Source organism: Saccostrea echinata, unplaced genomic scaffold (assembly GCF_033153115.1).
Source record: "Saccostrea echinata isolate AGI-Se365-2 ecotype Australia unplaced genomic scaffold, CSIRO_AGI_Sech_v1 ptg000005l, whole genome shotgun sequence".
Taxonomy (NCBI): domain Eukaryota; kingdom Metazoa; phylum Mollusca; class Bivalvia; order Ostreida; family Ostreidae; genus Saccostrea; species Saccostrea echinata.
The window spans coordinates 12571817-12591556 of record NW_026889754.1 but is presented as its reverse complement, the minus strand read 5'-3'; the positions used below and the strand labels follow the sequence as shown (position 1 = coordinate 12591556).

The 19740-nt window shown below is 38.4% G+C and overlaps 1 protein-coding gene across 1 annotated transcript; it reads right to left on the bottom strand.

Annotated features, from left to right (window-relative positions):
* Positions 1-7074: 7074 nt before the first annotated feature.
* LOC133179890 (uncharacterized) lies at positions 7075-9203 on the bottom strand. The gene is made up of 3 exons (XM_061314572.1): positions 9184-9203; positions 8167-8495; positions 7075-7767 (listed from the first exon to the last, which is right to left on the bottom strand). The coding sequence occupies exons 1-3, from the start codon at positions 9201-9203 to the stop codon at positions 7226-7228; spliced, it is 891 nt and encodes a 296-aa protein (XP_061170556.1). The 3' UTR covers positions 7075-7225.
* Positions 9204-19740: the final 10537 nt, after the last annotated feature.

Genomic DNA, 19740 nt, shown 5'->3' with positions numbered 1-19740 from the left:
GCCATTCGAGTTTTGGCTTCACGACGAGAAAGCAAGTCCGACAAGATAAAGATTCTCTCTAAAAAGGTGAACATACTTCCGTACCTCATTAAACCGGCCTTGCAAGTCATTGAAAATGGCACGAGAACTGATTCTAGTACCTCGCGCAAAACACCAGAGGATATTAAAAAACGTGTCTCAGAAAGATCAGACGAGTCGTGACTCCGAGGACCAAGAATACGACCCTGCAGAGAAGAAGGAGGATGCAAAAGAATCTGTCGAAGTCATCTTACGCACCCTTCCAAAGATATTACAAAGAAAGGCTAAAAAAAAACTTCTGCATTACATTGAGGAACAAGGCGGTGATTTGCTGAAATGGAACGAATCGAAATAGCTCGTTTACGAGGGTAGTGTGGTGAGGGGGTCCCACGTGAACGATTTACTGAAATATGTGCTGATGAGAAATCCCAAACAGGTTCCGAAAGGATATCTACAATTTAGGGAAGCTCTTAAAACAATTCACACGCCAGCCTCCCTGTGGATCGATAGGTTCCCATCACAGGAGACACACCAACACGGAGAGGGATTCCTCGTCCGAGGACCGGTCGGTCCTCCACCCGGACTACGACCCATCCAGAAACAAGAGAAAACATTAAATTGGATCAAATTTTAATGTGGAAAAACTGTACAACACATGCCATTTCGTAATAAATCATGCACTTGCTTAACAAGTTTTATGTGTTCATTTGTATGAAGTCAATATCCGTACGGTAGAGTGTCGAGAGTGTCCCCCTGAATCACTCGTTTACTGTACACGATTTTATAGTCCTTGCGTTCTGGTCTACTATAAATGATCCTCTTTCGTTTTAATCTGTTAATTTTGTTCCGATTCACGACACTAAGGGTGTCATTCGACATGTCTCTAGGTCGCACAACCATCTCTATCATCGATCTAAAGTTCAGTACACGGGCATTGGCGTGGTTGAGCGAGAAGCCTCGGATTTTACACACTTCTGTTCCACTGGACGTTCTATACGCATAATTCTTGGGACCTCCAGAGACGAATTCGTTGATATACTCTCCCGTTTTCAGCTCGCTCGTCAATTGACCCAGAAAAGACCCGACTTGGGGTTCGGCATCCCCGGGTCTACTGACAAATATGACGGAATCCGTATCAAAATACAGGACACGCTGGTCCAGCATTTGCAGGACTTCGTACAATTTCAGGCGAGCCCAACAGGTGGTGAAACTGGCCACAAAGATGTTGGTTTGATAGTCCTCTCTCGTGTTCACGTCTTTGTGTTCCCAAGACAACTGTAACACGTTTTGGACACGATGTGAAAATCTCTGAGCTCCTTACCCGGGTCGGACACGAACTAGAAGAATTTGTCAGCCTCGTTTTCGTGAAAAAACGTGCTCTGAGGCATGTTAAGACGTTGTCCGAATTTACCCCAAAAAGAGTTCAAGAGTAGTTTGGCAATGGCACGTAGTGCCGGATTTTTTGTAATGTTCTGTCTGTCGAGTTTTATGCCCTCTCTCTCTAGATACTGCCTGAGATAGTGCATGGCATCTTCCTCGTCCTTAACCCAAGAAGGCCATCCGCTAGCTTCCTGCTTGATCTTTAGAAAAAGGTTGATATATTCTCCAAAAATGCCCCCTTCTCCCGTCGATAAGTCAAACTGTGTAGACTCTTCCCAATGGTAGACCTCATAGATCTTTTGCACGAGATAACCGAATTCTAATGCTTTCTCGATCTCCGGCGTACAAAATACTCCTACAAAGGACCTGTCTTCGTCTCTGCATGCACAAGTGGTCTGCCTTTGAACTTCAGCACAAGTTCGGCACAGGGCAAAGGTAAGCTTTCCATTAATCTTCTGAGGCAAAACGGGATGGTAAAGTTTCCTGGGGGGTAACACTTTCACTTTGACCTTGCCGAAATAAGAACGAATGTCCTTGAAATTGTTGGTGATGATGGTTGGTTCCTTGATGGGGTACCTGGCATATTTATTGACAGAAGGGTACAGAGAACAGAAATCCAGGTAATGTATTTTCTCTCCATCTTTCACTTTGTAATGCAGTTTGACGGCGTTTGTTCTGCCACCGAAAAAGGATTCTCGAGGATTCAGACTTTCTTGTATATCTAGAGATTCGATGAAGCGACGTGCGGAGTCATTTCTGGCCAGTAGCTTATAAAAATCGTGTTCCCAAATTTCTACATAATTCATGCCCAGCGATTCTATGTATTTTTTTCTTTTTAAATGTCAAGGCCAAAAGTTCATCCATGGATTGGTCGGTTCTGACGTGTTTGTTTTTTCGTCACTGTTGGGGGTAACAAAGGGGGCATCCGTGCCAGAAACAACCGTGAAATTCATAGGCCGTGTTTGTTTCGGCGCAATAGCCGTCCAGTAGGTATTTCGTTCCGGCCAAGTTGAATTCTCCCTCGTTTAAGGCATGTCTGATGTACATCTGTTTCCCCGTAAGTCGGAAGTGCTCTTCTTGCACCCATAAAAGCCATCTGATGGACGCCATGCTGTACTGACCTACATAGGGACCGTATCCCTGAGAAGGGACTTGCGCAATGGGCGAACTGACGAATTTGGTTGACTCGATGGTGTGGTCCTGCATGTCTCTGGCCGAGATCCATTGTCCATCCAAATTGATGGAGAATTCTCCGTCCATCCGCAAGGCCGGTAACCATTCCGTCAAATTACCATTAGACCTCAATTTCACCTTCCAGCTTTCCTTGAGAAACTTACTTCGAAAGACTTGCATACACACGCTACCTATGGTGATGTGATTAAAAGGGTCGACCCCTCCCCAAACTACTCTTTCCAGGCCTTCCTCACCTAAGACGACTTCTTCTTTTCCCGTAATAGTCATGAGGATTTCTCTGAACTTCAGACATGCTTTTCTCAATATATCGACATCGCTCTTGCAGTATTCGAGTAATTCTTTAGAGAAATCGAAAATTTCTCGAGTTTCGACTTTTTCTCGATACCAATCCATAAAGGAGTCTCTATCGCTCGCATTCATGGTGTCGCATCCGTAAAACTGAGCGGCTGGATAGGGCCCCACATAGCGTTGATTAGCTCTCGTGTTAAAGTAATGAGGAAAGAAACCCTTCTTCACTTCTGTCAAGCCAAAGGCAGTTGGAAGATTGGCTAATCTCATGGGAAGAAAATTGAGCGATTCCAACATTCGAATGTTTAATCCTCTCTCTACGTGCATGTACATGATCTTGGAGCCTGCATATATGACCTTGGGTATCACAGAATTCTCGATCAAATATTCTAAGACAAAGTAACCACCGTAACCTTTCATGTTGTGTGCTAGAACAGTATAGCCTTTGTGGTGCTCTCGAAAGAGCCAGTCGCAAAACATTCGGGCGGTGTCGTCTCCACGAAACACGGTCTCTCGAAATCCACACGTATCGACACAAGGGGGACGGTTGTAGCACTTTTCTTTCTTGTCTCTCGCCCCACACATCTTACAACGCATACCACAAGTCTCGCATTTGGGATGCATACTAATGTCGACATCGTTGATGCAGTCCAGACAGGTTTTATGTGCCACGACCAGATTGGGTTTGTGTTGCAATCTCCCACACCAAGATTTCTCGCAGTTGGTGCAGAGGTCACAGCTTCCACAGGAAACTGGCATGTCTTTGCACGACGATCAGTCGGGATTTCTCAGGGGGCGATACCCTTCTTGACACTGAAGAACGTCTTCTTGCGTGCACTCGAAATCGAAGAAAATGTATTTCGAATTGGATTCCTTGTTTTCTCTAGCTCTCATGTAGCAGAGATGGTCATTGGCGACAAACTTCTTACAGTTGTTACACCGCCATTCTCCACAGAAATGGTCTTCTGGTTTTCTGTCGCTCCTCTGCATTACTTTCTTGCAAACGACACATTTCCACCAACGTTGACAAGAAGATTCTTTGGCCCTTTTTTTCTTCTGCTGATGCTGTTGAAAACAATCGAACGAACGACAGGTCATGAAGCAAATGAGACAACTCATTTCTTCCTCTTCTTTCCGAACACAATTATCTCGCTTGCAAACGAAGCAAGTCGTCAAACACTGGTGACGTGTGTGGTACGGTTTGAGACAACGTTGACAGAATTTAGTGTTCCCAAAGAAACCACAGATATTAGATATAGCATCAAAGTGAAGATCATTCGTGTCCGTTTCGGAATGATATAAATAAATCCTTTTTCGGCTAGTGGATTCTCTGGGACCCTCATTCATCTCATTTTCTTCATTTGCGGGGACGGGGCGGATGAAGCGATTGCCCACCGTGGAACTGACTACGAGAATGTCTACGTTCAACACTTCCTCGAAAGGGGGAATGTCTCGTGTCGTGAGATACACGTCAGTTGACATGTTTGCTCTGCGACAGAGGGCTCGAGCCATATCGGTCTGACAGTCTTGAGATTTTTTGTCGTGACACAAAAGTTTTTTATAATACCAGGTAGGACAGACTTTGACTTCGAGCACCTGTTCTTCAATGGGCATGCCTTCCCGTCCCTTGATTGCTTCATGCCATTCGGTCGTGGTCACTTTGACAATTTTCAGGAAACCCATGACTATGCTTCGGGCTAGGCACATATTATCGTCATTCACGATTTGAATGAGTGATTTTTTCCTTTCGCGGTCGTTGCCCTTTCCCGTTAGTTTAACCACAGACCGTCATTTGCCGCCCTTGGGAATCTCGATGGTTCCGATATCAATATAGAAGCTGTGATCAAAGGGTAGATCCTCGTGACTGGTAAGAACATTTTGTATGTGGTCCATCACATCGCTGGCAGTCAGCTGAGCAAGAGGTTTCAAGGGAATATAGATGGCATTAGACAATTTGTCGTGGTGCACAATCACTCGACCCCAAGTCGGAATCCTGAAGTCCGGATCTAGCTTCATTTATTGATTCTTTAAACATGTCTTCTAATGGCCGATAGAGATCTGCAAGTCTCTGTCCCTTAAAGGACTCCTCTTTGAAAGTCACTTGATATTTTCGATCGATGGCCCCATTTTTCTTGAATCTCTTTCCCCCAACCTTCTTGATAGTGTATAATAACTCCTCGTCATTGTGAGATGGTCTGATGTGTACATCAAAAGATTCAGATGATCTCTCAGTTGTTGAGGAAAGATTCGGGTTTTTTGAGGGTCTTATTTCCGTTTTTGGATCAGGACTTCCTTGACCCATTTGATTTATGATTAATTCATTGCGGTTTCCAACTACTGGATATATCTCGTCGAAGTTACCTCTGAATTCTTCAAGAGATATGTCAGTGGATGGGGAGTCACGGTTTCTGGGGGAATAAATTTCCAGGAGGGGTTTGGGGGGTTCTTGTAGAGATTCCATGCAGGAATGCAACAATTCGTGAAATTGCAGGTCCGAGAGATTGCAACAACCGTCACCACAGATGCAGCAGATATGAGATGGAGGTGGCTATAAATAAAAAAAATTGTTTGTACATACAAGAAAGTACTAAGTTTTTCATATTTGTTTTATTTAAGATGCAAATTTCAACAGATGACTTGATATTTGTTTTATTTAAGATGCAAATTTCAATAGATGACTTGGGGGGATAGGGTGATTGGAGATTACGAAGGAATGTTCAGATGCAATAATCATATTGATGCGTTTACTGTACAACTCTTGCATAATTTCTAATGCGTTATTCTTCCAATCCATAATTTATATAATTTCCTCATTAACTAGAGTCCAATTCATAATTTATATAATGTCATCATTAACTCTAGTCCAATTCAAGTTGTGATTTTTTTTTGTCCAATCCATAATTTATCATATGCCATACTCTATAATTATATAACTCGGGTCCAATCCAAGTTGCGATTTTTCCAATCCATAATTTATAATATGCCATACTCTATCATCATTAGCTCAAGTCCAATCCACGTTGCGATTTTTTCCAATCCAGAATTTATAATATGCCATAAACTTTCCCCCATTTCAATCATTCCACAATCTATATCATACCCATAATTAATTATACCCATAATTAATCCCCCATCCCCCCTCTCCGAGTGTCCAATCCTCAATTAAAGGATTCGTTCAGTCCATAATTTACAATATGCAATTCAAAGGTACGGTATGGAAGGACTTACAGAATTTTCCACATCATTTTCCTTATTGCTTTCTGTGCTCTGTGTCCTTCCTTTCTTTTTGGGCGGGGAGAGTGTGGACACACCATCAAGAATCTCGTGTTCTATTTCGTGACCCTCCATGTCAAATTCATTTTGAAATTCCTTTCCACATCGTGGGCAAATACAGGACTGCTCCCACATCTACGATTTCAAAGTTCTGATTCATTAGCATGTTAGATTTTGTGGTGAAGAAATATAGACCTTCATATCTCCATAGGTAACCAGAAAATTGTCCCTTGGACAGAGTACCAAATATATATATTAGGGGGAGGGTATATAATAAAACAACAAAGAAAATGGTTTACCAATTTTTATTGAAAAAACATAAAAATAAAACAAAAACAAAATGTGAGCAAATTATTGCAAATTGCTGAAATAATGGTTCCCTCTTCAAAAAAAAATGTTTTCAAAATCATATCATGTAAAAAAAAAATTTAATTACAAGAATCATTAATTCAACACCTGTCTCGTGTAAAGAAAAATAAATCACAGAAATCATGTAAAAGAAAATATCATCAAAAACATATCAAATGTTTTGTGCAATAAAATGTTTGTTGCAAGGACCAACTGATAATGGTAAAAACACAATAGGTATGTAAAAATTTTTAATGACTTCATTCAATAAACTTCTTGCAACATACATTTTTAAGCAAATACATACAATTTGTAAGGATCATTAATACAACATGCGTCTCATGTAAAAAATATATATATCACAGAATTCATTATATGGAAAAAAAATTATCGAGATCATAATAAAAATGTTCATTGCAATAACCAACCGGTAATGTTAAAAACATTACATCTGTACGATTTAAACCACCTCACTGAACAAACTTTTTGCAATTACGACATTAATACTACATGTGTCTCATGTAAAAAAAAAATATCACCTTCATTTTCTTAAAAAAAATATCAAGATCATCAAGATGTCATATAGACATACACCTTACTGTCACAAGAGTCCCATGTTCATGACATAGAGCAAATATCGGTAGATATGCAATAAATGAAAGTCAACTAAAGTACCTAGTAGATCATACCGAGTTTGCAAAATTTTGTACCCTCTACTATGATCTTAATCCCGTTTACTGTTTCTCCTCTCTTTTGTTTTGGCTCTGGTCAAGATAGGACTCCTACTAGATTTACTTTTTTGATTCTGTTCCTTGGGAAGGGATGGACTGGCTGCGGAAATTACGGTGGAATCCAATAAGCTTTCCGACATTTCGTGTTCTGGAGTATGAATGGGTGATGGCGTATAGTCAGGTCCAGGATATCCACTGGTGTGAGTCAGAGTTGTTTGTACAGTTATATCAGACCCCAAATCTAGGCTGCTTGGGATTTCAGGTACAAGAGACTGAATGGGGGATGATGAACGGGGATGGGTGGGGGTTGTTCCAGGGTCTGTTTCATCATCAAAATGAATGAGGTCAGAGTCATTGTCTTTGTGCATGGACGGGTTGCTTTCCTCCGGAGGGGGGTGAGGGAAGACTGGCCTTTCTTCTATGTCACGCACTACAGATGGGTTGGATCTGAGTCGTCCAAGTCGACACTTCCTCCAGCAGAAGCAAAGTACGACAACTCCCACCATTGCAAAACCGATGACTACCAGGGATAACTCTGTTTAAAATAAATATATTCTAAATTAGCATATAAATGTGTAATACTACCTACATTTCTTTATAAAGGGGAGAATTATAACACCTCTTTTGAAAAGTATTTAGAGTGCATTCGACACAATTATACATGAGTGATGATGGGATGTAAATAAAACAAGCTATGTCTAATTCTGACACAAGTGTAGAGCTCGTGTGCTCCTAGGTTTTAGCTTGTAAATTCTTTAATTATATATACAATAAAAACAAAATGACCAGGCACTGTATGACCAATGAAATTTTCAAAAAGAGAAAAAACACCTCTAAAACAATTTAGAGAAAATATAAATTTTGTTACTCCTTCATTTTTCTCCATAATATATAACTTTGAAATAAATCATTAATCATATAAAAATAATATTACCTGCTACCTCCAGACCCTCAATATCCCAAAGGATCACTTCATGACTTTGGGTGGTGGAAACTTTAGCTGTAACATCAAACGTGGTGGAAACCTCATCGCTAGTGGTTGTCACTCTGGCAGTAACATCAGAGGTTGTGGAAACTTCAGCGCTAGTGGTCGTCACGGGACTTACTCTGGTAGTAACATCGGAGGTTGTGGAAACTTCGGCACTAGTGGTCGTCACATGACTAACTCTGGAAGTAACATCGGAGGTTGTGGAAACTACGGCGCTAGTGGTTGTCACGGGACTAACTCGGGCAGTAACATCGGAGGTTGTGGAAACTTCAGCGCTAGTGGTTTTCACGGGACTAACTCAAGCAGTAACATCAGAGGTTGTGGAAACTTCAGCGCTAGTGGTCGTCACAGAACTGCCTGTAAAGAAAATACATTGGTTAGAACTGACATTTATGTTTTATTTTTTTTTTTTGGAAGTGTAAACAAACAGTTTGGTAGTTCAAATACACCATGGGGAGCGATTCATGCATTGTACATTATTGATATAATACAGCTACAGGATTATTTCACCACACTGGTCTGCAAGTTACAACAGTTTGGAATTTTTTTTTTGTATTTTGAGATTGTCCCCCTCCCCCCTTCAAGTGGTTTTAACTCTCCGTGTTTGCCGAAATCGAGAAAGGAATGTGACAAGTTAGTTTAGGTGATTGTCATTAAAAAAATAAATACGATCATTACAAGCGCTAAAAATAAGGATATTTTGACTGCTCGTGTCTTTGCGATTTTTTTTTTTATCTTCATCACTGGACAATCATATCTTACTTTTGAGACCTACCCTTCTAGAATACAAGCAATTTAATACAGAAAGTCAACTCCATGCCAGTTTAAAGTTTAAACAATGACAAACCTATTCGATCGCCAGTTTTAATTAAAAAATAAAGGAACCAAAAGACTTGATTGACTCGTAATTACTAACAATGTCAGCTGACATGCGAAAAATACTAAAAAAAAAAAAGTACTTACCACACAAACCCGGGCGGCATATCCTTGTGTTTGTCGTCATCTCTATTTTAAAAACATAGGAGATCTCGCATAACTGAAATTGGGTTTCTCGTTGTACTCTTAGCACCACGGGGATGGACGATGGGTTTCTAACTCCCTGATCCCCCCGAAGCCAAAGTTCGCTACATGGGGGGAACATCTTAGGCACAGTTATTATGGACGATATGTCCTCTCCACAATCCAAAAACGTCTTTTTCTGTACACAGGGCAAAATGCTCCGAGAAAATGAGATAACTAAAAATATGACACTCCACTTGACTGCCATCCTGAACGCCATGCACGGTAGTGATCCCCGGATGAAGTCCGTGCAACTTTCCCGCTACCGCGAAAAACGTTGGAAGGGTGCGGATCCGATCTTACATTTTAGGATTAATGTCTTTTTTTTTTAGCTTATTGAAGTGTATGCGTACAGCAGTAAAAAAAGTAAACAATTATAAACAGAAATGATCATATTAAGGCTCTCTCTGAGCGCTTTTACAAAAAATTTTAAATTTTATTTTTGTTTCATTCAATTATTTTAAAAAGTTACATGACAATAATTTTATGTTTGTTTAATTGAATTATATTTCATAATTTTTTTTCTCTGTCTTAGAGGGCAGAGAGTTTTAAAGTAAAATCACTACGTTTCATGAATTTACAGTAATACATTTATGAAAACCGGTCAGGGTGTCCCAGTTATGCAAAAAGTATATGTCAAGTTATACAGAAATATATGTATAACCTTGGGCTAAACAACCTCGATGTCCTATATATGTAACAAGTATTGTAGAGACCTAATTTTTTTTATTGGACGAGTTTGAAATTGGAGGGAAAATTGAAATGCGAACAAACACTATAAAAAGACACGTTTCCTCCCCTCTACCTCCTTCTTCTCTTGGAAGCTTCTATAACTACTTGTTTAGCTACATTTTATTACCATTTATTTTTGTGGAATTCCAGAATGGATCAAATGAACAAGTGAGTTTTCTCAGTTTATAATTAAAAACAAATAAAGGGGGGGGGGGGTTATAAAGATCCTAATTATATATATTTTCAAATTAATCTCGTTAATTTTAATACCCGTAATCAAGTTAAAACAAGGTTTTTATTTTCATTTATTTTCAAAACATTTAGACAAGTTGTTACCGCAGAAGTTCACGAACCGGTTTTGGACTCCCCCCTTCTGACGGAAAGTCAGATGGATAATCTGATGAGGGAGATAGATGGGTCTCTCTTCGGGGAAATGCAAGACATTGACCCGAATAAACCATCGGTTAGGAGAGAACTGTTTCCGTGTGAGGAGCCACCCGTGGCTATTTCTTTGCCGGAATCAGAGTACGTATAAAGTAGATACAAGTATAAAAAAGAATGATTTTTTTTTATTGAAAATAACTGGATGTCTGTATGTCCTGTTTATTTTTTTTTTCAATTCCTAGAGAGGATGCACAATCCATCGGATGGTTGGATAACATCGAGCTGCAGTCAGTCTCCGAGGCCTCAAATGACGCCGGGGATGTAGTAGTCATTTCCGACGACAGCTCGGATGATGAGAAGTTGGGCGTCTCAATGCCCGACCACAGGTGTGCATTTTGACGTTTCAATAGATGATATATTCTTTTACATACGGTATTAAGAGTTGAAATTTTATCAGCATATTTATCTTTTTTTCAGACAGATATTACTAAATTATGAAGAGGACCTCATTGAAAAAAAAATCCAAATTAAAAAAGACATTAAAAAACTGAAAAAAGACTCGCCAAAGTGAACGAGGAGCTCGAGGGAGTGCAGTTCACCCTGCATTCCCTCTACTCCGACGAGTGAGGATACATGAATAACAAAAATAATCATTTTTGACACTTTTTCTCCTGATTCTGTATTACTAATTAATCGAGTACTTGATGTGTTTTTTGGGTGAAACATATATCCAGGGAGCAATTACACCGCTGGGACATTGTATGTGCCTGTGATTAGAAATATCTCTTCGTTGTGTTATTATTAGTTTTCTCATTTCGTGGATATAGCTGATGAAATTTTTTCCCGCAATTATCTTACTGAGGATTATGTGCGGGTGTGATTTAACATATCTTTAAGCTGTGTAAATATATGTTTTACAGTGAAGTTGTTTTCACTAGGGATTTTTCTGCAACATAAATATTTATGCTGGATTTTTTTTTCTCATCAATAGGTACGTACCTCTTATGAATAAAAAAGAAACATTGATACATTTTCTTTTTTGTCAGATGTTATTTATACAATCATTTGTTATGCCATTTTTTTTATCTGGATCCGTGCGAGTCAGTCGTGCTAGGGTGTGTGGGTGTGTGTGAGGGAGGGTGAGTGAAAGGGTGTGTGAGAGAGGGTGTGTGTCTACCCGTGATGTTTTATTGATTATGAAATCAGATCATTGTATTTGTCACCTCGATCTTGCATAGAGAGGGTATTTGTAGACAGTTTGCCTGTTGCCCAATCTATTCAGTGTTCTGAATATTGTTTAAATCAAATAAAAAAAATCTTAATTTCTTACCACTTTAATTGTGTTTCTTTTTCCAAAAGTATGATATGTTCTCTCATCTAAAAACCTCAATCCTCTTGAAACAACTTATCAACAATTCTTTTTTATTTGAATACAGAATATGTGGATTTTCCGAATGGGTTTTTCCACCGGATTTTCCAAGGGGGATTCCCCTTCATCATGACGTCACCTCTCATTCTTATGCATTAGAGAAGAATGACGTCATCTCATTATGCCAATATTCTTATTATGACGTCATCACATCTCATTAATATGTGCATATCATTATGCAAATGTAAATCCAAAGAGCTGTATATGCAGCACACAGTAACTTTTTTTTTTAGAGTGAATTGATTTTCATACAATCGTTTTAAGATAATACCTTTAACGGTTTTGACAATTGTTTTAGTCCGGAGGATGAAGACAATGATCAGAAAAAGGAAGAAGAGGACAAAGATCAGAAAAAGGAAGAAGAGAAAGAATAAAACATCGTAAGTAGTTTTTTTTAAATATGATATATGGTCATTACTTCTTATCGTACAGAGAATTCTTCTTTGGATGTAGAGTATTATTTAAAGTTTATTGGAAAACAAATAAGGGAATAAAAAAAATTCTCTGTGATTTATTAATAAATCTTACAACGATATAATTTTATTTCTTTCAGATAAACGTAGTGTGGATGGAAACTGTCAATGTTTTCTAATTTTATTAAAAATAAGAAATGTTTTTGAATTGTTTCTGTCATTTTTTGGAGAAGGGACTGCAAGGATAGACAAAAAGAGAAAATTCCTGGTCTGAAAACATCAGACATAATCATTTAATATGCACATGCATGCTTGGATTTATTTACTACAAGTTCACTATTTGCATGCTTGGTTGGATCTGTTGATCTCAATTTTTACCTGTTTCTTACAGGTAAATGAACTTTTTCGAGAAGCATTGATTCTTACAGTTGACAGTTTAACTTTTATGTATTATGTATCGAGGTATGGAATTGTTAAGAAAAAAAACAGTGATTTTGTGGGTACGCAGCTCTGTTAAGGCTGCATAAAGGGGGCGGGGCCTGATTTATACGGGAAATGTGTACTGTTACATCACACAAATATAGCAATTCCTCACAATAACATAAGATGAAATAATCTGCGAATTTAAACTGCATAAGAGTAATGAACTACATCAAAACTTACCACTGCATTCATTTTTGTTGCCAGTTAAATCCCACACAGCAAGATATAAACAAGTCACTTATCGTAATGCACTTGCCGACATGACGTCATCATGGTAAAGTTTGACGCATTTTATGTGCAGTGAGAGGCGGATCAAGTAATTTTTTTCACAGTGAAAAATGCATTTTTTTATTAAACAGAATATTATTTGCAAATCTTAGGTAGACCATTAATACAAATCTGAAACGTTTGTTTAGTGCCATTATCTAAAAAATATCGAGAGAATTTATTGAATTAATTCTACCGTGTTTTTGTCTACAGGGTGTGCATGTTTCACGCCGAGGTGCCTCATTAAATCGCCTTTTCACAAGGGCATGCGCTTAATAGATCTTGACCATTTTTTGAATACACATAACGGAAATATTCCTTAACTTGAAAAGTGCTGCTGCTTTCCTGAAATCGATTGCATAGCTTAATAAATACATAAAATACTTGGTGAAGGTCACACATATTTCGACATTAGCAAGATAACTTGAAATTTAAACTAATAAAATGCGAATTCTATTTAAAGCAGCAGCACTTTCCATAAACTACAAGTTATGTAGAAACAATCTATTACTTTAATTTTTAATTTTAACTAGGGTATGCCCTTGCGATATTGAAATTTGTTTGTGACCTACATACAGTACACATTACATGCATTTATCACGTGACTATCAAATAGCGTGACCAAACCAAATTCAGTACAGAGCGGGGTATACAATGTTATTTCAGGAAATGTTAAAGTCATAAGATAATATAGTACCTTTACAAAATTAAAATTCATTTTAAAAAGGTATGTATTTATACAGGTTTATATTGTGTTGATTTCTTCGAAGTACGCCTTAACAGTGCTGCGTATTAGGAACTTTCACATTATTTGCAAACGGAAGAGACAATATATTCTTCTTATGTAAAAGTAAACCGCCGCTGATTAAAAGTCAACGCTTCTCGAATGAGTTCATTATTTAAATACCGAACCCTCGTTTGACTCTTGTGTTGAATGATGACAGTTGCTACACAGCTGAATGAACAAATTTACTACGATCTCCACTATACAGGTCATATTTAAATCTCCAAGGCGTCCCGTTTTTTAACTTCTCGTATTCATATTGAAATTCTTTATTCATTGTATAACTGGATTCCGTGTCTCTTTGTTACTCGTATCAATACGTATAAAGGAGAAAAAAAAAACATAAAGGGGTACCAACGAAATCCCTGATGGAAAATCCCCAGTTAGGGATCCGTGAACAACCCTTTGTGAACACTTTCTTTGGTCTTATTGACGTCACTGGGTTTTCCCCACTCTCCATTGTTCCCTTTTTTCTATACCCCATTGTTCAGTTGTACTCTACCCTTTCTAGGTCAAGGGTACACCATTGTTCAAGGGCACTCAACCATAAGTCGGACAAGGTCATCTGGGTCTCTATTGTCCCCTCCATTGTTCTCTTACACAATACCCCCATTGTATACCCCCCTCAGGTGTCGGTCATACTACTTCTGTAGTAGTTAGAGAATCAGGAATATAATCAGTAGAAGTAATGGAAATAGGAACTACAGAAAAAAAAACTTGGAGAATTTAAAAAATGTACATGTTGCATAACTAGTATTGGTAATCTGTGGAAGCAAAGAAAAAAAGATAATCTAAAAACGAGAGAGAGAGAGAGTCTCTGACCTCTTTTGGGGTTGACATTTCCGTTGTCAATTATACGCAATTTTGAACTATCGAAGATGATACGGTTCGTTCCAATGCTGAACTCTATGTGCAGGGTGTCTTTCGACAGCACCATGTCCTTCTCGAAATAAATGCAGGAACAATCTCCCCGACACCGTGTAAATTTATCGTTGCAGCAAACCGTTGCCCTCGAACAACGTAAAGGAAGGCAATAAGCATTCATCAAAAACAGCCATAAAACAACACATACCCACATAATCGCCATTTTCCCTGTATATTAATGCGCGGATGGCAACGTCGTTGGAAGAATCTATTGCGTGGGAAACAAGGGGGTTAGGGGGTTTCACGTCATCACACAGAGAGAAAACAATAAAAAGAGATAAAGATCATCCCATTTGACTTTTTTTTTTTATCCATTCTTATTAGATTCTCCCATACCGAATAGGATTTCCATACAAAAAGAGGGGGGAGGGGGGCGGCGGCGGCTTCATGGCTTTGTTTTTTCAAAATAAACGCTTTTTATTATTTTGTAGATATATATATATTCCGATGGTATTTCAATGTCCTTACTGCCCAAGAAGTTTCGAGAACGACGCTGCCTGTAAGTTTCATAAATATACCCATGAAAGCATTGAAGAATTAAATTTACTTATTCCGGCGAAATTGCAACAAAGAGAAGACAGCTCCCCCTCCTCTCAACTCAGGTTCAGGGTCGAAAAGCCAGAAAAAATCATTCGGATACTCATTTACCAAATTAAATGAAAAAACTTTTTAAAAAAATCAAGCCATAGATCGACATTATATCGTGAAATTACACTCAGACGTCGTTCAGGCGAAACAGAAAGTTAGAGATGTCCAAGATGAACTTTCGGAGATGTTTGGTGCCACATTGGAACAGTCTACAGAAAATCTGAAAGACTCGGACTTGGTTCGTGTCATCGTCCATTCGGATACGTTAACCACTCCGATTTTCGTGCCACTACAAAAAATCGGTGGAATGTCTTCAAAAGTAATCATGGATCATATAAACCATGTTCTTACCAGCCACGAAGACATGCCGGTGGATGAAAGTTTTTATGTAGACATCGGTACTATTGAAGTCCCTTCTGGTAAGAGAGTTTTTTTTTTTTTAAAAAAAGGTTTGATTATAGATAAATATATATATATATAAACTACAACAAATGTTTGCTGTGACATACATATCTTGGATTTTTTTCTCATATGAGGACGAGGTCGCGCCATTCAATGCCTCACAGATCATAACAGTTCTGCAAAGAAGAAGAGGTCGATTTTAAGAATTGTCAATCAAGATCATACCTGCATGGCCCGTGCCATTACCATGGCATTTGTTAAAGCAAATCTCGTCACAACTGCAGAATGGAATATTCTTAAAGGGCAAGACACCGAAAGTACAGAAACATTAATATGGAGGTACAAAAAGATCCCTAGATGGTACTACTCTAAACTACGCTTTCGGAATGATCCCCTAGACAGACAGACGAAGCTTACAAACGAGCTATGCAGGTTGACAGCTACACCGACAGATCGAGAACTCGGCATCTCCGATATCGGTGCTTTCGAACGCTTTTTAAATGTGGACATTTTAGTCGTTAGGGCAGTTGGAGGAAACAAGTTCATAAAAACTCCCCCTGCAGTCACAAACGACTGTACATACATCTAGTAGAAATTACAGATCAAAAAACACAAAAAACAAAAGCACATTTCGATGCCATTGTTTATATCTGTGGGTTCTTTGGCAAGTCAAAATTTTGTTCCAACTGTTTAATTCCGTTTAGAAATCTACATCAATGCGAATCTGCCTGTTATGTATGCAAAAGAAAAGAAGGGTGTAAAATAGCTGATGTTTCATTAAGTTGTAAATCTTGCCACATGACATGTCGATCTTTGTCATGCTTCGAGAGTCACTTGTAAAAGAAAAGATTCATCGTGTGAACGCTGGTGGAAATGTGTTACGTGTATGAAAGTGATAGATCGAAAGGTGAGAGAACCTGAAGAGCATGTATGTGGGGAATGGTTGTGCAAAAGTTGTAGTAAATATGTAGATTCTACACATTTGTGTTATATTCGTGCGATTGAGTAAGAAATCAAAGCCCCAATTTATTTTTTTTGAATGTACGCAAAGCGCACGCATTCTACAATGTGCTGACGGTTATCATCACGATGAAGCGCGATGCAAAACCTGTAAAAGTGAGACAGAACCTTGTTCAATCTGTTCAAACTGTCAACAGTCTCATTGTGGAAAGTTTGAACACGTGCCTAATCTAGTTCTTGCACAAAAAGTCTGTGAAATGTGTGTAGATGAAAATGTTTCTTCCAACTCAAAATGTCAATATTGCGGATCGCGATGTTCTATATGTAACCATTATGATAAAGAAAATAATTGTTATAGTAAAGAACCTTGTGAGGAAACCTGTGGTTTTCGTGAAAATGTATTTCGCGGAGAAAATATACGAGAAAAATTTGGTCAATGGCTTTTTTCAGAATCGAACAAAAATTACACTGCTATTGCTCATAACATGAAAGGTTATGATGGGTATTTTTTGCTAGAGTATCTTATCGTAAATTCTATCATTCCACAGGTCATTTACTCGGGATCAAAACTCATGTACATTCATGTCGCAAATGAGTTAAATATTCGAATCATTGATTCGTATAATTTTTTACCTACAAAATTGTCACAGTTACCTAAAGCTTTTGATTTAAGTGAACTGAAAAAAGGTTATTTTCCTCATTTTTTCAATACTCCACAGTACCAAACTTATATAGGGTCCATACCCTGATGCCGATCAGTACGCTGCGACACCATGAGCGATAAAGATCGTAATGACTTTTTAACTTGGCATCGATCTAAAATTGACGAGGGTGAAATATTTGATTTTGCAAAAGAAATTGTTGAGTATTGTAGAAGTGACGTTGATATACTGCGACAGGCTTGTCTGAAGTTTAGAGACATCTTAATATCACGGGAGAAGTTGACTTTGACTTAAATGACGATGGAAATATAGAGTCTTATTTGAAGGGCAGTGTTGACCCTTTTAATCATATAACTATTGCTAGTGTGTGCATGTCAGTCTATAAAAGACAATTCCTGCAGGAAGACCATCAAGTCAAAATAAGTCGTCATGGTGAGGTACTGGGGTGGTTTCGGGCTAAACAATTGGATGGAAATATGTATGTTGATTTTCCCGAGAAAGGATGGGTTAAGACTGAAGACATGCAAGACGATGACTATTGCTGGAAGAGGATGAATTCCTCTGCAGTCCAATTGCACAGGTGCCCTCTGCGGGCTACCATAGAGATCAATTCAGTAAAATATCTATTTCCTGGTTAGAATGGGTCATGCATAAGGAAAATAAGGAAGGGGTACAATCTATTTACATTCGCCATGCACTCAATGACGGAGAATACAAACTTCCCAATTCAAAATACAAATTAGATGGGTATTGCGCAGAAACAAACACTGCATATGAATTTAATGGCTGTCTCTGGCACGGTTGTCCCACCTGCTATTCTAAATCTGACAAACGACGTCTTTCCGTTCCCCGAACAAAGCAGACTTTAGACGAATTGTACGCTTTGACAAAGAAAAATATATTAAATCTCTCGGCATGCAACTCGTGACAATATGGGAACACGACTTTGTACAATTAATGCAAGACAATTCCGAGATTGCTGACTTCGTAAGCTCTCTTGACATTCAAGAACGACTAAATCCTAGAGAAGCCTTTTTTGGGGGGCGAACTAATGCAGTTAAATTATACAAAAAAGTTGAGGATAATGAAAAAAATTCACTATTTAGATTTTTGTTCTCTTTATCCTTCCGTCAACAAATATTGTGCGTACCCTCTCGGTCATCCTAAAATAATCATTAACAATTTCACGAACATTCAAGACTATTTCGGGATTGCAAAAGTGAGAATTCTCCCCCCTCGCAATTTGTATCATCCGGTTTTACCTCAGAAAATTAATGGCAAGTTAATGTTTACTCTGTGTCGGACTTGCGCTGAAAATGAGACACAATCGCAATGTACTTGCGAGGATGCAGAGAGGTGTTTAACGGGGTCATGGTGTACGCCAGAACTTATCCGGGCTGTTCATCAAGGTTATCATATCATGAAAATCTACGAGATCTATCACTTTGATAACGTCTCGTCCCCCAGCAATCCTAAAAATGACCTTTTTGAAAAATACATCGATCTGTTTCTGAAATTAAAGCAAGAAGCTAGCGGTTGGCCTGAATGGGTTCAAACTGAAGATGACGCTCTGCAATATATTCGGAATTATACAGAAAAAGAAAATATAGAGTTAGATTATGATCGCATTTTCAAAAACCCGGCGTTGCGTTCTATTGCTAAATTACTGTTAAACTCCTTTTGGGGAAAATTTGGCCAGCGTTTGAACATGCCCCAGACTTCATTTTTTCATGAGACGGAGGCTGATAAATTTTTTAAATGTCTTTTTGATCCTTCCAAAGAGGTTACTGATTTTCACATCATTAATGACTCCGTGATAAATATGACTTGGAAAAATAGCTGGGAGTTAGTGCAAGAGGATTATCAAACAAATATATTTATCGTGGCTTTCACCGCCTGCTGGGCACGATTGAAATTGTACGACGTTTTGAGCCTGCTCGACACACGTATATTATATTTTAATACAGATTCCGTCATATTTGTAAGCAGGCCTGCTGATATAGATCCACAGGTTGGGTCGTATTTAGGGGAATTGACCAACGAATTATCGTCTGAAGATTATATCACTGAATTTGTTTCGGGCGGACCCAAAATTATGCTTTTAAAACTTTTAAGGGGCAACAAGTGTGTCGCATTCGTGGATTTTCTTTGAATTATAAGAATTCACAACTTTTAAATTTTCAGTCTATGTTAGAAATGGTCACTGGTGACCAGAACAAAACTTTGACTGTCACTAACCCACAAAAAATTACAAGAGCTAAACGTTCCATTAAAGTTTATAATTGTGTAGAAAACAAACAGTATCAGTTTGTATATTCTAAACGCGCAATACAAAAGGACTCATATGATACTTTACCTTTTGGTTATTAACGTGTATACTCACAGACACAAATACATAGATATTTCGATTGTTTTTTTTAATTCATCATTTTT

Coding starts and splice junctions, on each gene's coding strand:
- LOC133179890 (XM_061314572.1), bottom strand. CDS start 9,203: ATGCCGCCCGGGTTTGTGTG. Junction 8,496..9,183: donor ATGCCGCCCGGGTTTGTGTG/GTAAGTACTTTT, acceptor GAAAACCACTAG/CGCTGAAGTTTCCACAACCT. Junction 7,768..8,166: donor TGAGGGTCTGGAGGTAGCAG/GTAATATTATTT, acceptor TATTTTAAACAG/AGTTATCCCTGGTAGTCATC.